Source organism: Anoplopoma fimbria, chromosome 12, assembly GCF_027596085.1.
Source record: "Anoplopoma fimbria isolate UVic2021 breed Golden Eagle Sablefish chromosome 12, Afim_UVic_2022, whole genome shotgun sequence".
Taxonomy (NCBI): Eukaryota; Metazoa; Chordata; class Actinopteri; order Perciformes; family Anoplopomatidae; genus Anoplopoma; species Anoplopoma fimbria.
Window position 1 is genome coordinate 1,803,693 of NC_072460.1, and position 17,421 is coordinate 1,821,113.

A 17,421-nucleotide genomic window follows, 5' to 3' on the forward strand; every position below is an offset into this window, starting at 1 on the left:
TCTACAAGCCATACCCTTCTGCCAACATGACACCTGTGCCCCTATCCAGTCTTAGCAGACTACCAATGAGCCCAAGAATACCCTTAACTGGGCAAGCTCCACTCCGTTACCCAGCACCAGGTCTTCTCCAAACAACATCAACCACTGCCACTTCTGCTGGTGCAGCGACAACTTCAGCACCAGTAGGTGCCCCAGTGTCTGGTTCCATTGGGACTACTGGTCCGACAGTCCAGGATGAACCAGTTTACCTCGGCAAAAGTGCATCCTCATCAGCGGAGGTCAGCTCAGTACAAGGAACAGTTGCCATACCAATGGAGCCACAGCAGCAGCCGATAAACCTGTCCCAGGCCCACCTGAACAGTCAACAACAACAACAACAACAACAACAACAACAACAACAGCACAGCAACAGCAACAGCAACAGCAGCAACAGGCATCTGCTCAGCAGCCACAACAGCCTCCTCCAGCAGCCCATGCCTACCCACCCTCAACTCCTTCACACAATCAGGGCTACGGCCAACCACCAGTCGGTCCCTCTGTCCCCACTAGTGGCTTACCCCTTTCAGGGGGTCTTCCTCCCTTCCCCCCTCCAGGTGCCATACACAAGGAGGGTGAAACCGAGGCAGAGAGGCTGCATCGGCAGCAGGAGCAGCTTTTGCAGATGGAAAGGGAGCGTGTGGAGCTTGAGAAACTCCGGCAACTGCGCCTGCAAGAGGAGCTGGAACGAGAAAGGATAGAGCTAAAGCTACACAGGGAGAAGGAGCAGATGCTTGTGCAGAGAGAATTACATGAGCTGCAGAACATCAAGGACCAGGTAGAGGGGAGAAACAGGAGGCAGAATGGAGAGTTTTATGTCTTGTTTGATGTTTTGTGATTGTTGGTTTTGCTATGGATATTGGTTTGTGTTTTGTTGGTTTTGTGGTGGTGTTATTTGTGGTGCATCTTATTGCGTTAATATCCTTTTATATTAGTTAAATTGTTTTGTTCATTCAATGTTGCATCTTTGATGTGCAACTACTTAATTGACTTGCAAGATACAGTACATCATTCCCTGAAATAATTAAATAAATAAATAAGGAAATAACTTATATATACAGTACAGTATATGCATGAATTCCCTGTACAAAGTATATGTAAAACACTGTGACAGTAAGACCATTAAATATCTCTACAGAAAATGGTGTTAAAATTCTGTCATTGTTAAAAAAAGAAACGCTATTTAATTTAATGATTGATGGGATATTTTTGTTCAAGGAAATGTTTGCAAGAAAGTCAGCCTTACAAATATACAAATATAGTTGTAGAATCTGCATGCTATGTTGTTCACTTAATTGGATATTTCGTCTTTATGAAGTGTGCATGAATATGCCTGCAGTATGTAAGTGGAATAGAAACTGATGATGCTCAGATGTTGGCCATTTGATGGTCTGATTTATACTCAAAAGCAAAATGGGTCCTGTTATGTTGTATTCATCTGATAATCAATAGCAAGTACAGATTTGATTATACCACTTTTCAGCTCCTAATAACCTTGTTCAGATGTTTTAACGGCTAACAGAAGGGCTAACATGACGATTTTCTTCTTTTTTGATAGAACAAGCAGTTGAAAATCTTTCAAGTTAACTCAGTTAAACAGGTTTGAAAGCCTTACTTAATGAGAATGAACTAGAGATGGAATGTTTAATATGCATCTCATAACCCGCAGTAAAAGCAGAAACCCTAACTCCTTATTTGCACTAGCTTGTCATTTATGCAACAAAGAAAATGCATTACATATTTTCTTATGAGCATTATATGACTGGCAACAGCAATGACCACTACATGCTGCACATCATTTATGTTGCGCTTCCATTCCTTGTTTTGCTATGTATCGATGTTTGACTAACTTGGAACCATTTTTACAACTAATCCATCAGCAGAAGAATAACTCCATGTCACATATAGTGTCAGGAGTCTATGATCATCTTTTATACAACCAAATGTGCCTTTTCCTCTACTGTCTTTACTGTCTCTCTGTCTTTCTCAACTTTTTTTCCATTATGTCCCTTTTTCATAATTTATTTATTTTTTGTTTGATTTCCTCTCAATCTGTCCAACCTCATCTCTCTTTTGTGCTACGCTTTTTAATACTTCTCTTGTCTTGTTTTTACTCTGTGTTTTTACCGATTTGTGCTTCTTTCAATTCCCCTTTCCACCCAAAAATATTTTAGGTCCTACAGCAGCAGCAACACGAACGCGAGAAGCAACTTGTTATCCAGAGGGAGCAGTTGGCACAGCAGAAGTCACAGCTAGACCAGATTCAGTCTCTACAGCATCAGCTCCAGCAGCAGCTTGTAGAGCAGAAGAGACAGAAAACAGCTGCAGCTCAGAGCATACAGGTGAGAGGGTTGAGGAACACTGGCAGGTGCATATAGGCAATGTGACAACATACATGTTGAATGCATCAGTAGCATATTTCAAGAAGCTCTCACTAATACATTTTGGCCTGTCTGAAACTCCTGCCTACACATGGTCTTACCTACCTGATACTTCCATTTTTTCTACATAATATTTTCTGAATCATAATCGATCAAATGGTTAATTAATCCACGAACACATATTCTGACAACTAGTGAATCAACTGGGTTGGCAAAGAAAACCTCACGCCTGTAAAGTAAATTGTGCATCACTGTAACTGTTGTAACTGAATTGACTTTTAACTCATAATGTTTGCATGTGTGTTTTTGGTGGACCTCTATGATTGTAATATGAACTGCAATATGCAAAGCTTTTTCAGTCTCATTTGAATCAATGATGGGTGACAACCAACAACCTTTAAATATACCATTTTTCTTCAGCTTGATGCGAACGGACAGCCCATCGACTCTCAGATCGGCTCCCGCTCTCTGCCCAACTCCTCGTCAGAGATGTGTCTGAGGAGCCAGCAGGAGCACACGGAAACCAGGAGCAACATGAGGAAACACAGCTCCATGACCAGACTGAGCAGGGACAGCTTAGACGACGGCGTGGTGTTTTACGGATCCCCCCGCAGGATCGTGGACAGCTCTGTGCAGACAGACGATGAAGACGGAGAGGAGAGGTAGAGATGAGTGTGTGTGTTTAGTGGGTGTGAGTGGATGTGGGTGTATATTTGTGTGTGTGTGTGTGTGTGTGTGTGTGTGTGTGTGTGTGTGTGTGTGTGTGTGTGTGTGTGTGTGTGTGTGTGTGTGTGTGTGTGTGTGTGTGTGTGTGTATTAGGCAAGGATTACATTGATAGTCTTCCTGTTCACATCTTTCTTTAACTATAAGAAAAGACACAAGCTGAGATGAAGATTTGTAAACATTTTAATACAGAATAAAAATGACACTTTTCTGAGAGTTTCAAAGACGTAAAGCCTTGTGCAACACAAAAAGGTAATATAAAAGGTGACATCAATGATTGGAAAATGGGGTAGAACATCGCATCATTGTGTCTTTCCTTATTCTTTTCCCTCTCTTCTCCCCGTCAACAGGTACATGATGCGTCATCGGACCAGAAGGCGTGGTCGTAGTGTTGACTGCTCAGTCCAGACAGATGACGACGAGGACAAGGCTGAGAACGAGCAACCAGTCCGACGAAGACGTTCCCGTTTCTCCCGGCACGCCGAGTCCAGTAACACTGGCACCAGCACTGCCGGCACATCCACCACGGGTTCTGACTCCAAGAACGAAACTCCCAAGATGGTGTCCTCCAGTATTGCCGTCCAGACCATCAGGGAGATGTCTTGCCAGACGGAAGTGGAGCACTTGGGAAGAGTCTCCCCAGCAATCCATGTGACAGTACCAGACCCGAATAAAGTAGAGATTGTGCACTACATCTCCGGACCTGAGCGGACCCAAAAAGGACAGTCTCTAGCATGCCAGACCGACCCAGAAGCCCAGTCACAGGGTGTTGTAGCTCCCCAGCTCAGCGTGCCAACCACAGTGAGTCCATATTCTTCCTCTACCAGTACTGGAACGCAACAATCCGGTTCTGCCGACCTCCTGACCCAGCAGCGCCAGCAGCAGCACATTGCAGCAAACGCAGCCAAGTTTGAGCGCCGCCGCCCCGATCCGCTCGACATCAACTACCAGCCTCACAACCACCTCCACAACGAGTCTATCTCCAGCATCATCCGGCAGCAGCAGACAGCTCCCAAATCCCCACAAGTCCTCTACTCTCCCGTCTCCCCGGTGTCCCCTCACCGCCTGCTGGAGACTTCTCTGTCCAGTGAGAGGCTGAACAAAGCCCATGTCACACCTCAGCAGAAGTCCTACACAGCAGAGTCCCCCAGAGACACCCTTCTGTGCCCCGGCCAATTAAGAGCACCCAGAGGTCCATGTCAGACCCCAAGCCTCTCAGCCCCACCACAGACGAACACACCAAAGCTAGGCTGTCCCTCTACCAACAACAAGTGCTCCAGAGCCAGGTAAAGTCAATCAAACCATGCTGACACACATAAGCACGAAAAAGAAATATAGAGTTAAGAGACTGAACCAATCAAAATCGATTCGGGGCACAGTCTAGAGAAGATATCTAAACAGTGGAGAGGTCATGTTATCAGCAAGAAAGAGCAAAAGTCTTTTTCCGTATCGGCAATTTGTTCCTTATAAAACAGACGGCAAATCAGTGGTCAAACTTCATGCTAAAAAGTTGTTCAGTTAAAAAGCACCTCTACAGACTAGCATTCAATTAAAGTGTAGTGCAAAACATTATTTATATTTCAGCTTTCGTGGTCCTTTATTGGTTATAGAGCTTCACATCACTAAACCTAATGGCAAAAAGAAGGTCTTCAAGTTTGCAGTAAAAAAGCACTCACAACCATCATCATCACAACTACACAACTACCACTGATTATGCATCTCCCTAACTACCAAATATAGTGGATGTTTTGCTTTCTTTCCATTTATTCATGCTAATAATGCTGCCTAATGCCACAGTCCAAGAGAGGTCAGATGTCCAGGGCTTACTGCAGTAAATCACGTAACAAAATCAACAACATACAATTGATAAACCAATATAGAAACATCATTAACGTAATTAAAACCAGTTTATTAGATTATATATTAATAAACGGGGAGGGCCCCAGCACAAGTTCACACAATCATTACCTTCGCTGTAGTCAATAGTTTGACTCTCTTTAATGTTGTTCAGTGGGGTCAAAACTTGCCAAAGGCATCAATACTAAATGGCCTCTATGTCACTTTGATTGAAATCATTACTTTCATTCTACTTTGCCGCTGTTTTTATTTTGTTAGTGCTATTAATGTTTTATGGGAATGCTATGATGACTAATTCCATTTACTGTGGATTTTTCAGATGTTTCTATTGTTTTGTTTTCTACATTCTTTAGGGCATACAGACTTTAGATTTATATTAAGACCTTATTGAGTGTACTCCATCCCAAATTTATAACAAGTGACACCCACTCTTATGAAACAGTAGCTGCCATGAAAGTGAGAATCAAAGTGAGACCCCCTGTTGAGCTCTCTTGAGATATTGTGGGCCGTTATTATAGAAACCTTGGATGAAGAAATGTGTTCAACATCTCGCCCACAAACTAACCCAATTTGATACTAAGCTAAGTAGCTAGGACATTTTTCTGCCTCTTAATTTTACTTCTGGTAGAGATCAATGATGGTAGTAGGGTTTAGGGCCATACCGCTCAAAAGCAGGTGGTATATACTGACCATAAATTCATGCTGCCAACCTCCAAATCCATAACTGAAAGGATTTATTTCTTGACAGTTGCAAGACAATTTGTTACCACAATTAGTTTAGCTAAGCTTTTATAAAAAATACCATATAGTCCCACTCAGTGTGAAGAGGACAAACACCCAAATGTCCAGACCATCTCATTGATGGTCTGCATTGAACACATCCTTTTAAAGATAATTGTTTTGTGGTCATTATTTCAAAACAATAACGTTTGGAATAAAATAAAACATTTACTACGTCTCTTGTATTACATAATATGGGGCCTTGTTAAATCACAGAATTCTTAGAGCAACAACCAAGCAAAATGTTTCCAAAAGATGTAAGTTCTTTGTCCTCTAATACAAACTGCACTCTTGTTCCCTGTTGTCTTTGTCTCTGTGTCTATATGTGTCTCCTTTGTCTTCCCTTTATATCCCTTTCGTTGCGTCCTCTCCTTGTTTCTTATGTTCCTTGACCTTTTTTATCTTTTTTGAGTTTTCCTCCCTCCTCTTCCTCCTGGTCTATTCGTCTGTTGGCCACAACATCTGTCCTTCCACCTCCTTCAACTTTCTCCTCCCACTGTGATCCCTCTCTATGGATCTACTTCTTCCATCTACTCTTTTTCTTTTTAATTTTCTCTTTCACCTACATCACTCTTTACCACTTTTCCTCTCATCCCTATATGTGTTCTTTATTCTTCTTCTCGACTTTTTCTCTCCTTAATCGGGTCACCTTTCTTCATCTGCCACGTTTGTCTCTTTCCCTCCCACACCCCTGTCCATCTCACATTCACATTTGGTTTCTACAAATGTCCCATCTCTCTTCATTTACCTGGCTCACCATCCTATCACGATGATGTTTTCCACACTCCCCCGTTCTGCTATTTTGCCTCTCCTATCCCTTTCTTTGCATGCTTCTTTGTCTCTCCATATTGTCCTGCTCTCCCATCCTCCCACCCTCCCTCCCTCCCTATCTCTCCCCCTCCCCCACCCAACCCCTCTCTCTCTCTCTCTCTCTCTCTCTCTCCAGCTGGCAGCTCTACAGCAGAGCTCACTGCTCCGCAAGGTCAAGCGAACCCTGCCTAGCCCTCCTCCAGACGAGACTACCACATCAGCTCACCTGCCCATGATGGCACCCGCCCTCCAACAGGTCTACCTGCCCTCCGTGCCCAGCCTCAAGCCCACCTCCAGGTCTGGGTTGGCTGCCAAAGCCAGCCTCCTCAAAGACCTCACCCACGAGCTGAAGGCCGTGGAGCAAGAGTCAACCAAGCTTAGAAAGCAGCAAGCTGAACTGGAGGAAGAAGAGAAAGAAATTGATGCTAAGCTGAGATACCTAGAGCTGGGGATCCATCAAAGGAAAGAGACACTGGTCAAGGAGAGGGAGAGGAGGGATATTGCCTACCTGAGGTGTATGGGGGACACAAGGGACTACATGTCTGACAGTGAGTTGAATAACCTACGTTTTGCAGCCGCAGCTGCATCACATGAGGCCAATGGGCTACTGTCAACGAGACCGAGCACCGCCCCTCTGAGTCAGTTCACCAGCGACCTAAACACATCAGCCCCGTACCCGCCCACCTCCTCCTTCCTCTCCTGTCAGTACCCCCAGAGCCAACCGGCAGCACCAATGCAGCAATCAAGTGTGCCGTACCAGTCTTCGACATTCAACCAGCCTCCCTATCCCACAGTGTCTCAGTCCCAGGCACTGCCACAGCCCACGCCCCTCCAGAGCCATGTCCCACCACCTGGACCTTCTTACCAGTCTCAAACCTCCTACCCCTCCCACACCTATCCCCAAGCTCAGCCCCCATACCCCCAGACAGACATGGGGTTACCAGCTGCACCTCAGCCTCAGCCTCAGCCCCAACCGGGGCATACGGGTTTTGGACCTGCACCGCCTGGTCAGCCCCCATACCCCACCCACAGCTCACCCTATCCCAGCGCTGTGTCCTCCTACCCCAGCCAGACCACCCCATACCCTGGGCAGCCCCAAGCTGATATCCTGACAGTCCATCCAGGAAGACCAAGGCAGACATCGCTGGCCGATCTGGAGCACAAGATGCCCACCAATTATGAGACGATCAGCAATCCCACAGTTGTGGTCACCACCACCGCCCAGGACGCCGCCTATTCCAGTGCAGCCCCCTCTTATGGTCAGTACACTGGTTCGACTACCATGGCCAACTCTTATGGGCTATATGGGTCAGGACCAGTTTCCAGCAGCTACGGTGGGTACTCTACCATGCCACCTAGTACATATGCCCAGTATACTTCATCCTCAGCTAATTCATATGGCCAGTACACCACAACCACTGCTAATACTTATGGGTACACCACCACCACAGCCAGTGCATATGGACAGTACACTTCCACAGTCTCCAACGCATATGGGCACTCTGTAGACAGTCCTTCCACATACAACAATGCAGATGGGATGTACGGGGCTCCTGGCTTAGAGCAGAACATCCCAAGAAACTACATGATGATTGACGACGTCAGTGAGCTTACGGCGAAAGACGGGCTGCTGGGCACGACGACAGGGGACATGATGCATCATGGTGGCAGTGGGCGCTACCCGGGCGACATCCACGGCCACAGCACCACCACTGGCAGCACCACGCGTGGGGGAATTGGCAGCTCCTCGTACGGCAGGACACCTGAAGAGGAAGCAGCGATGCAGGAAGAGCTGTACGACCACCACGGCAGGGGTAAGAGCAGCTACAGGCACGGATCTCTAGGGGGCAGCAGCAGCAGCGTGGGCTCTAGCATGGGTGGGGGATCCTCCTATTACTATGACTACGACTGCAAACATGGCAGCATCCGCTCTGGGGTGCAGAAACCATCGTCGTCCAGCAGAAGCCTTCTGGCTCCTGCTGTCATGTCCACCAAGCGCAGCAAGCACAGGAAGCTGGGGAGTATGGAGCAGAAAATCTCCAAGTTTTCCCCCATTGAGGAGGCTCGGGATGTGGAGGCAGACCTGGCCTCCTACTCCTCAGCGACTGTTGGGGCTTACCCGGTCTCTCATGTTCGAGGGCGCAAGCTGATCGAAGATTACGGCTTCAAGAAGAATACCTGCGAGGGCGGCAGTGGCACCGCTCATGGTAGTCGATACTATGGTTCAGCGGTGGAGGAGGACGATCGGATTTACTACACCTCCACCGGCCGCTCCCGTTCCACCGGCTACGGCATGGACAAGATCTCAGCCAGAGACTACTCAGGGTATCGCAGCCGATCCTACGAGAGGGACGACCGCTCCTACCGATCTGGCTACAGCCGGGGGCGCCACCCAACCCGGCAGTACTCTGAAGAGGAGAGCCCACTCAGTCCCCTGAGGAGGTTCATGGGTTCGGGGCGCTCATCCAGCTTAGGTCCCGACCCGTACGACAGTCGCAGCAGTAGATATCATTACTATTACGGCCAGTATGGTTCCAGCCACTCGCTGCCAGATGTACAAGACCACATACGAGACCTTCCCAGGACACATGTCTACAAATCGGATGATACATACATTATAGACGATTATCATTGCGCTGTGTCAGACAGCGAAGGTAATTGTGGGAGCTGAACGCCCACTCTCAATACCTTCTACTGCCCCCATCGTTTATCTAAACGTCCCCCACCCACCCAGAGGCTAGGCTTAGCAAAGAGAAAGCGAAAGAAAGACAGAGATAGCCGTTGCATGCTGGTATTTTCTTCTTCCTGAGAGTCACTTGGAGCTCTCTTATCAGTGGACTGCTGTCTGTCTGTCTGCCTGCCTTTCCGTCCTTCCGCCTGTTCGTCCAGTCGTCTGTCTGTCCAATACTCGCATGGTTCTTCGGCGTGGTCGTTTTCTCCGTTCGCTACACTCTGATTCACTTGAAAGGTCTTCTTTGCACGACACAGATGGATTGTTTTTTCTTTACAGGGTCTTATTTTCAGTTCTGTCATGGGCATTGTTTGTGTGTGTTTTAATTTACGAATTCTTTGTTAACACTGCAAAAAAGTCCATCACAGTCAATTCTATATTTACACCTTATCTTTCAGAGAGCCAGAACTATTGTCTCACTGCAACAATTTACCCATAGGCCTTTTCATACCATAAATAATTTGCTTGGCAATTGTAATGTCTGTGCAGCATAAAGTTATTTTCCATGTCATAAGCTTTGAAATTGAAGCTGTAACATTTTTGCGCAAAAAACAGCTGCCATAACGGACAGTTTTGCAGTGTTTGTTTTATCCTGTCTATATTGTCTTTTAATGTGTGAAGTCGACGTGAAGTGTAAACTGCATGAATGTAAAACTTTTATTTTTATTTTCTGCCTTTCCTTCTGTGTCTTCTCCCTCCTATTCTTTTCTTTTGCATGGGTATGGTCTTCTTCTTCCTGTCTCCTTCCTTCTCTCAGCCTGCATGCCGCTGTCTCCAAACGACATGGAGATTGACTGTGATCTGCTCTCGGTTTCCAAAGCCTACCATCTGGGCCAAGAAGAAACGGACTGGTTTGAGAAGCCACGCGCCAGTTCTCGACACTACGGAGGCAGCCACTCAACTGGGAGGAGCCGGCACGGTGTCAAGCATACCTACCATGATTATGATGAGCCTCCTGAGGAGGACCTGTGGCCCCAGGATGAGTACGGCCACGGAGGGCGTCACTCTGCATCCCGTGACCACAGGCACCAAGGCAGCTCTGGCCGTCACTCATCCGCATCACGTCATTCAGATGAACCGAGGTCCTCGAGGTCAACCAAGGGGCACCCCAAAGACCCGTCAATGCGCCAAGACCCCTCAGCACGATCCTCATCTACAGGGAGGCGTGGTGAGTCCAGGTCTGGAGGGTACCACGCTTCAGATTATCCCAGAGATCCGTCTGGGCACCACCACGGACAGCGCTCCTCCAGACAGGGGGACCCCCACCGTTCTTCACGTAGCAAGTCCCAGCAGCAAGTGGACATGCAGGGCCAACCACCTGGTAAATACAGGACACCTTTACACCGCGTTTAAAATGCTGTGCTACTGTATGTCAGGAGTGATAGCATTACATTTGCACTCTCAGAGTAGAAGTTATTATTTATAGCCCTTCATCTCCATTTTATCTCAGAATATTTGACTGAAGAGAAAAATGCTATCGAACTAATTGTTTGTTGATAACTCAACTAACTGAACGATGACAGATTTATACAAAATGTAACTGAAATACTGAAATATTGGTACAATGAGTGTTATACATTATGTCATTTGACCAATATGTTTAAGAAGTAGTAGAAGAAGAGACATTCAAAAGTAATCTGCTCATTCAATTTTATTACTAGAACAATATTAGACCTCATTCAGATTCGGGCCAGTGTAGGCGGTCTGGCGCCTCTCCAGAATGAGCAGTGGTGCCAAAAAGTCAAATTATATGTCTGTGCCTTGAAGTAACAGATATTTCCAGTTCACATTTAAGTCAATTCAATTTTATTTATACAGCCCAATATCTGTACAGCATGCGACAGCCACTAGACCTTTGATTCAGATGAAGAAAAAACACACCCAAAAGAAGAAAACATTCACACACATACCAGAAAGGAATCAAACACACAAAGGGAAAGACAAGATCCAGATCCCAAACATCTGGAATGAGGCACCGACATTCAGGGGAGAGAGAGGGGTCCCAGGACGGCAGGAGAGCATTGATTACATGACTGAGTATAATATGCCCAAGTGATGAAATATAAAGAGAGAAAGCAAAGGGACATAGAAACAGAGCCCTGAGATTCTCCAAATATCATATAAGAAAAATGTTTGTCGTTAGGTGTCCTGTGTTCTTTCAGATAAGGCAGGACTTTAACCAAGCAAGAGCAATCCCAAATTTTGAAAAAAGGGTTGTTTTTAATTTATGGTCTCTTGTTATTGATCGGTGAGCTACACACATTGTTCAGTCACCCTGGATAAATAAGACCATGAACTGTATTGGCTAAATAAGTGAAAACGTGTATTTCTACAGAAGCATTGTAGACACTCACATTATTACTGGAGCAATATAAACTGGGATTATTGGATAAATTCCCTGTGAATTTCTTGCTTAGATCTGAGGGAGAAATATTTAATTCCCCTGGTTGTTCGGACTGAGATTTACTTTTACAAGCAACTGTCCCATCAGTGATCAACAATTTTTAATTAACTATATCAAGCGTAACTTTTCCAAAAGAAAATGCTGTCTCCCAGGGCAACATTGTGACTGTGTTCTTAGCAGTGTACACATTAACTAGCTGGTTAGATCTTTGGTCACAACATTTGTTGCATTTCCTTCTCTCTTTCATTGCTGCTTCACTGGTTAATTGCTACTGTAAACACTGTATTAAATGACATCCATTATAATAATAAGAAAGCCTCTCTGTAAATAAATACTGCAGTTCCAGTTTCACAAAAGAAAAAGTTTCTCAGAGGCTTGGATAAGTTCGACCTCACTGACTGGAGCTTATCAGTCGATGTTTTCTATCTAGGAACTGCTCACATGAGAAGAGGAACGGTTTTTCGAAGATCACAGATGTATCGAGTAAATATTTTTGGCAACTTTAAGCTGTCAGTCATTCCCTGCATTTAAAGGCCTGCAGGGTTCAGAGTATTGCTGATATTTTATCTGGTGACTGTTGAATTTCTGTCCTATCGTTTAGCAGTTACTAGTTTCCGTAAGGTGAGACGATTTTGGAACAATGAGCACAACACTTTCAATTTAAAAAAAATGTCTTCCTTCATCCAGGCTCCTCCAGGTCTGGCAGCTCTACACGGGCTCAGGGCCCCGCTGGAGGGCCTACTGGATCAGGGCGACAGGGTGGTCCTGGTTCCCAGACAGACGGAGCTCCAGGACAGAGGACCCAGCTCCAACAGCAAGCCCAGACATCAGCGGCCAGGTCAGGGCAGCCTGGTCCCGCAGGGACCACCGGCCCTCAGCAGCAGCCCCCAGCCCAGGGACAAGGCATGGGTATGGGCATGGGCATGGGGCAAGGCCAGGCCAAGCCAGGGCAGATGGGTCCAGCAGGTGGACCCATGGGTCAGACCAGGCAGATAGGTCCTGCAGGAACCACGCCAGCCACCATGGTGAGTACAGAGAGGGAAGACTGGCAGTAGAGAGAAGTAGAACATCAGAATGTTAGAAGACTTGCAGTGTTTGTTTTTTGTATTTTATGAATATGACAAACCTGTCGTTAAATATGTTGTCATGTTCATGTAACAAACCATTTTGATCAGGAAGTTGTTGTCTCTCTTTCTATCCGTTCATTCATCCCTCAAGGCCCAATCCTACTCTTTCTACCTGTCATCTATTTTTCCTCATCTCTTCCCTTCACCTCTTCCTGGTTTCCAGACTGTTTTCACCATCAGCCCTCGCTTTCCCTCACTCCCCCGTGTCCCTCCATGCGCCCAGAGATAAGAGCTAGTCCATCTCCTCCCAGTTCAGAGGGTTTATTTAAATTCCGCTGTGCCTCTGTTGGCAGGCCTTATTTAACACTGTGATTAACACAGAGGCAACTGATAACTAAACATAGATGATTCACTGTCTGCTAGACGCTCGAGAAATTGGCACTCAAAATGTACGATTGCACCCTGCGTTTACGCCATAATCATAAATCCATGCAAATGTATTTGCTATTGGAGGTGAATAATCTGATTATGACCTTTAACATTAAGATTCAAGTCTCTTCCTGAAATGTTTCTGTATCTAGTAGATACATGAATGAGTTGCCAATGAAGTTTGTAACGTCACTGTCACCATGACCAGTAATTATTCACAATGGGTTTTCACGGTTGATATTGCTGCAGCAGGTAAGCAAAGTAAAATAATTAATATGGTCTGATATCAAATTATGCAGGAATATGTCTTGGAAATTATCCAGAAAGCTCTGCTGTGGAATAGCCACGACAAAAAGCCATAAACTGTCGTGTCATTTCATTATTATTCAGTCTGCAAACTCATACACTAACACTCTTATGTGAGGCCCATTGTGTAATTAAAAGCATTTACCAAGTGGCTGTAAATAACGAAATGCTGTATGCTGCACGGTGCATAATAATGCACCAGTGCTTCTCTGCTGCAGCTAAACTGGATTCAGTGTCTGTCAAGTATATTTATGGAGTGTTTATAAGCAGAGGTGGCACAAAGAGCTTTACAGAAAACTCTTAACACAAAGTAAGAACATAAAAACTGGGTTTTCCGTGTTCAGATAGAACTAACTGTGACAGCGATGGATATCAGTAAAGGTCTGGTCTGTTTCTTTCCTGAAGCTATTCTCTTTTGGTGCAGCAGTCACTGTAATTTAGTCCTTAAATGATGAGGGTTAAAAGAAAAGCTTTCAAACTGCTCACAGTGACTCGACAGTTATAAAAATATACGAACCAGTCCGCTCTGATAAAGAGATAAAGTGGGACAATGATGCAGGAAAATGTGGAACATCTACAGCCATATTTATAATTGTTTTTGTTGATTTACCTAGCCCTCAGATGGCTATTTCCAGCGGGGAAAGTTCACCCAAGTCACACAATTGTTATTTATAATTCCCAGTATTAAAATAAATGCATAAAAGTGAGGTAAAATCAGTTCAAAAGTAGTTGAATTATTACAACAATGTCCATTTTATCTGAAATCGGGGAGAGAGGTTGAACCAAAATTATAATAATTAATGTATTAATAGAATTGATTAATCACAACAAAAAAATCTATCATCAAATGACAGATTGAAACGATGAAATCTTTTATTTGATTTTATTTATTTTTTCAATTGTCAAAATTTTGAAAAAATAACAAAAATAAAAATACAATGATGAAATCCAAACAAAAATAATCTTGGAAGATAACCGACAGTTGACGGTGTTGACGGTGTTGACACTCATCATTCATGTCATTCAGTAAGATGTCACAACACAATAGGGGAGCAGCTTTCTCTGTCACCTTCTGTCAGTCTCTTAACCTCTTACTTTTTCCTCTCTTTTCTTTCTGTCTTCTGTTTTGTTAATATCTACGAGCTATTTCTCCCCCACTCTCTTCAATTATCAGCAGTTTTACTATGAAGAGGTTTATGCAGCACTGAGAGGCTAGTGTTAGTAAATGATGAGCAATGGTTACTCCTGCTGTTTTATCTTCTCATACTCTCTCTCTCTCTCTCTCTATGTCTCTGCAGGCCAAGATGGACACGCCTCCAGTAACAGCTATTGGAGCAAAGGCAGCGCCCGTCATGGCCACAAAAGCCGCCCAGCCCCCACTCACAGGCATAGGTACAGTATAATCATCACACACAGAGACTCCCAGCACTCTCACGTCTTGCCAGCTGCTGCCCACTGAGTCTGTGTTATGTAACCGGTGTGTGCTGTCTCATCTGATCTGAGATTAATCTACAGATAATCCCACAGTGGAAAACACACAAAAGGGGTTTCACATCACGGCAGCAGATCAGCCTGAGTTTGTTAAGTCACTCATAACGACCTGGTCAGTTAGTTTATTTGTTATTAAGTAATGAGTGAATTTTTCCAGTAGGTAATGCGTCTCTTGGAAAGACTTTTTATTTCCAATGCGAAAATTCAATGGTGATGCAGGAAGTAGTTTGCGGTGTGGGAGTTAAATGGATGGATCTCAATCCCACATGCAACCATAAGCAGATTTGATCAACAGATAATTGGCAACAATTCTGACAGTTAATGAGTTGTTTCAATTCTTTTTTGAACCTAAACAATTGCTTAGATGGACAGCAAACAAAGAGGGGGTCTCAAGTTCTCAAGTGAAGGCTTCAACAGCATATCTATTCAGAAACATCTGACCACTAAACACAGGAACCAATTTAAGTCTATAAAGAGGAGACCTAATGAGAAAGCAGGGCAGGTGGCTGAATCAGAAGACTGGCAGGACAAGAACAACCCAACAGGGGCAGCTAGTGCAACTCAATGAGGAGACGTCTTTTCTACTTCCCACACTCTTTGATTTAGCAGCGTGCAGTGAAAACACACAGAGCCACTGCCATCTTGTGTCCTCTGGATATGTCTCTGTCTTTTCCTTTCCTCTTTATCTCTCCTCTGTCCGTCATCCTCTCTTCATCTCTCTGTTTTTCTGTCCAGGCTCCAAGGCAGCTCCTAGGCCAGGTGGTATTGGCAGTGCAGCAGCAGGTCAGCCTGGCATGGAGGGAGACAGCATGTTGTCCAAGATCCTCCCTGGATCTGCCGCTGAGCAGGCCGGCAAACTGGGAGACGGTACGACAAACAGATCACTTATTAAAAGCACACTTTACACAAGCGAGTTGACCATGATATGAAAGACATGCTGTAAGTCATGTTGAAAGGGAATCACATATTTTTAAGATCATCACCATCTAAACAGTTATTATTGTGGGAGAAAGGCATTTTTCAAACTGGACAGTTACTTTACTACAAAAAAAGATTAAAGTTTAATGAGACACAAAATGACTACAGAGATGAAAAGTGACTATAAAAGAGATAAAATGCAACCACCGAGAGAAACAAAATGGCTACCAAGAGACACAAAACAATTATAAAGAGACAAATGTGGCTGCAAAGACACAAAACATCCATGTAATAATAATAAGTCAGTGCAGTACCTCAGAGTGCTTTCAAGTTGCACATCAACCACTCTCAAACAATGAGATTCTTTCATCCTATGATGTACTGCCGAGTAAAAAGTATTATAGCATCATTTAGAATGCAAGTTAACATCTATTTAATCTCTATTTCTTTTTCCCTTTCCTCCAGCTATCACCGGTTTTGGCAAGAAGTTCTCATCCTTATTCTAAAGCGTTAAGATTAAGGTACGTATTTTCTTCCGTTCATTCTCCTGTGTCTCCCAATAAGTCATGTGCAAAGTCAGACTTGCAGAACACAGATCATATATAAAGAAGCAGCACTGAAAACAGCCAAGGAAACCCGACGGTGATTTATTATCTACTGTGGCTTTTATTTTATGGGAAAAGGTTGTAACCGAGGTTCTTACACGGGAAACAGCTTCCCTCAAGCAGTTTAAAATGAGAAGTTTTCAATTCATCTCAACTTAATTTATTGTCTTGTTTTTACCTGAGCTGAGGATTGCGCTTGTTATTTATGAACTCCTCATAAGTCTTTTATGTAGAACTGTCTTAAATAAATGTCCATTCTTGTGAAGGTGATGTCTCAGGAACACCTGGTGGAAAATTTCCTCAAATTTGCCAGATATGTCCATTTTGATTCTGTATGAACTGATTTAGATTTTGGTGGTAAAAGGTCTCGGTGACCTCACAAAAGACTGACATTCAAGTGTAAAGCGCTAACTCTAGTTAGTCAATGATTCACTTACAAAGAGCGGGAAACGTTTACATTTTCTTCAGTGAAAAAGTGTTCCTGCACATTAAATCTCTGAGACGCTGCTGGTTGAAAGTCTGCTGGGATGTTGACAGACTGTTACAGCGTTTGTGTTTTGACTCTTGTAGGCAGCAGAGAGCGGCGAGCTGAAAGCAGTGTGTTTCTAAAGCACTGTGTCTCTGAGCGTCTGCGTATGTTCTTCTCTGTCTGTGTTTCTTATTTATTGTCCCCTGGCTTCTCTGCATGTGCAGGGTGAAAATTGAACATTGAATATGACAACTTATTCCTACTATGTCTGCATCAAACAGGATGTGTGTTTACACAGCAGGTTCTTACCCCTGAATACACGATGCTGTGGTAAAGGGTACATATACTGAACACACTGCCGCTAGCAGAGCTGTGGACTTGAAAATGTTGACTCGGAGTCGGTTGCTTTGAGA

At 44.5% G+C, this 17,421-nt stretch overlaps 1 protein-coding gene across 1 annotated transcript in view; it reads left to right on the forward strand.

Moving 5' to 3' along the window:
- Positions 1-17,421, forward strand: part of bsna (bassoon presynaptic cytomatrix protein a) — an 87,706-nt gene that overhangs the window by 69,868 nt on the left and 417 nt on the right. Inside the window, 12 exon segments of the mRNA XM_054609851.1 lie at positions 1-360; positions 402-814; positions 2,211-2,378; positions 2,838-3,079; positions 3,492-4,282; positions 4,285-4,427; positions 6,725-9,242; positions 10,140-10,640; positions 12,411-12,748; positions 14,824-14,917; positions 15,752-15,883; positions 16,400-16,455. Of these exon segments, the coding sequence (XP_054465826.1) occupies positions 1-360; positions 402-814; positions 2,211-2,378; positions 2,838-3,079; positions 3,492-4,282; positions 4,285-4,427; positions 6,725-9,242; positions 10,140-10,640; positions 12,411-12,748; positions 14,824-14,917; positions 15,752-15,883; positions 16,400-16,440 (5,741 nt within the window). The 3' untranslated portion in view covers positions 16,441-16,455.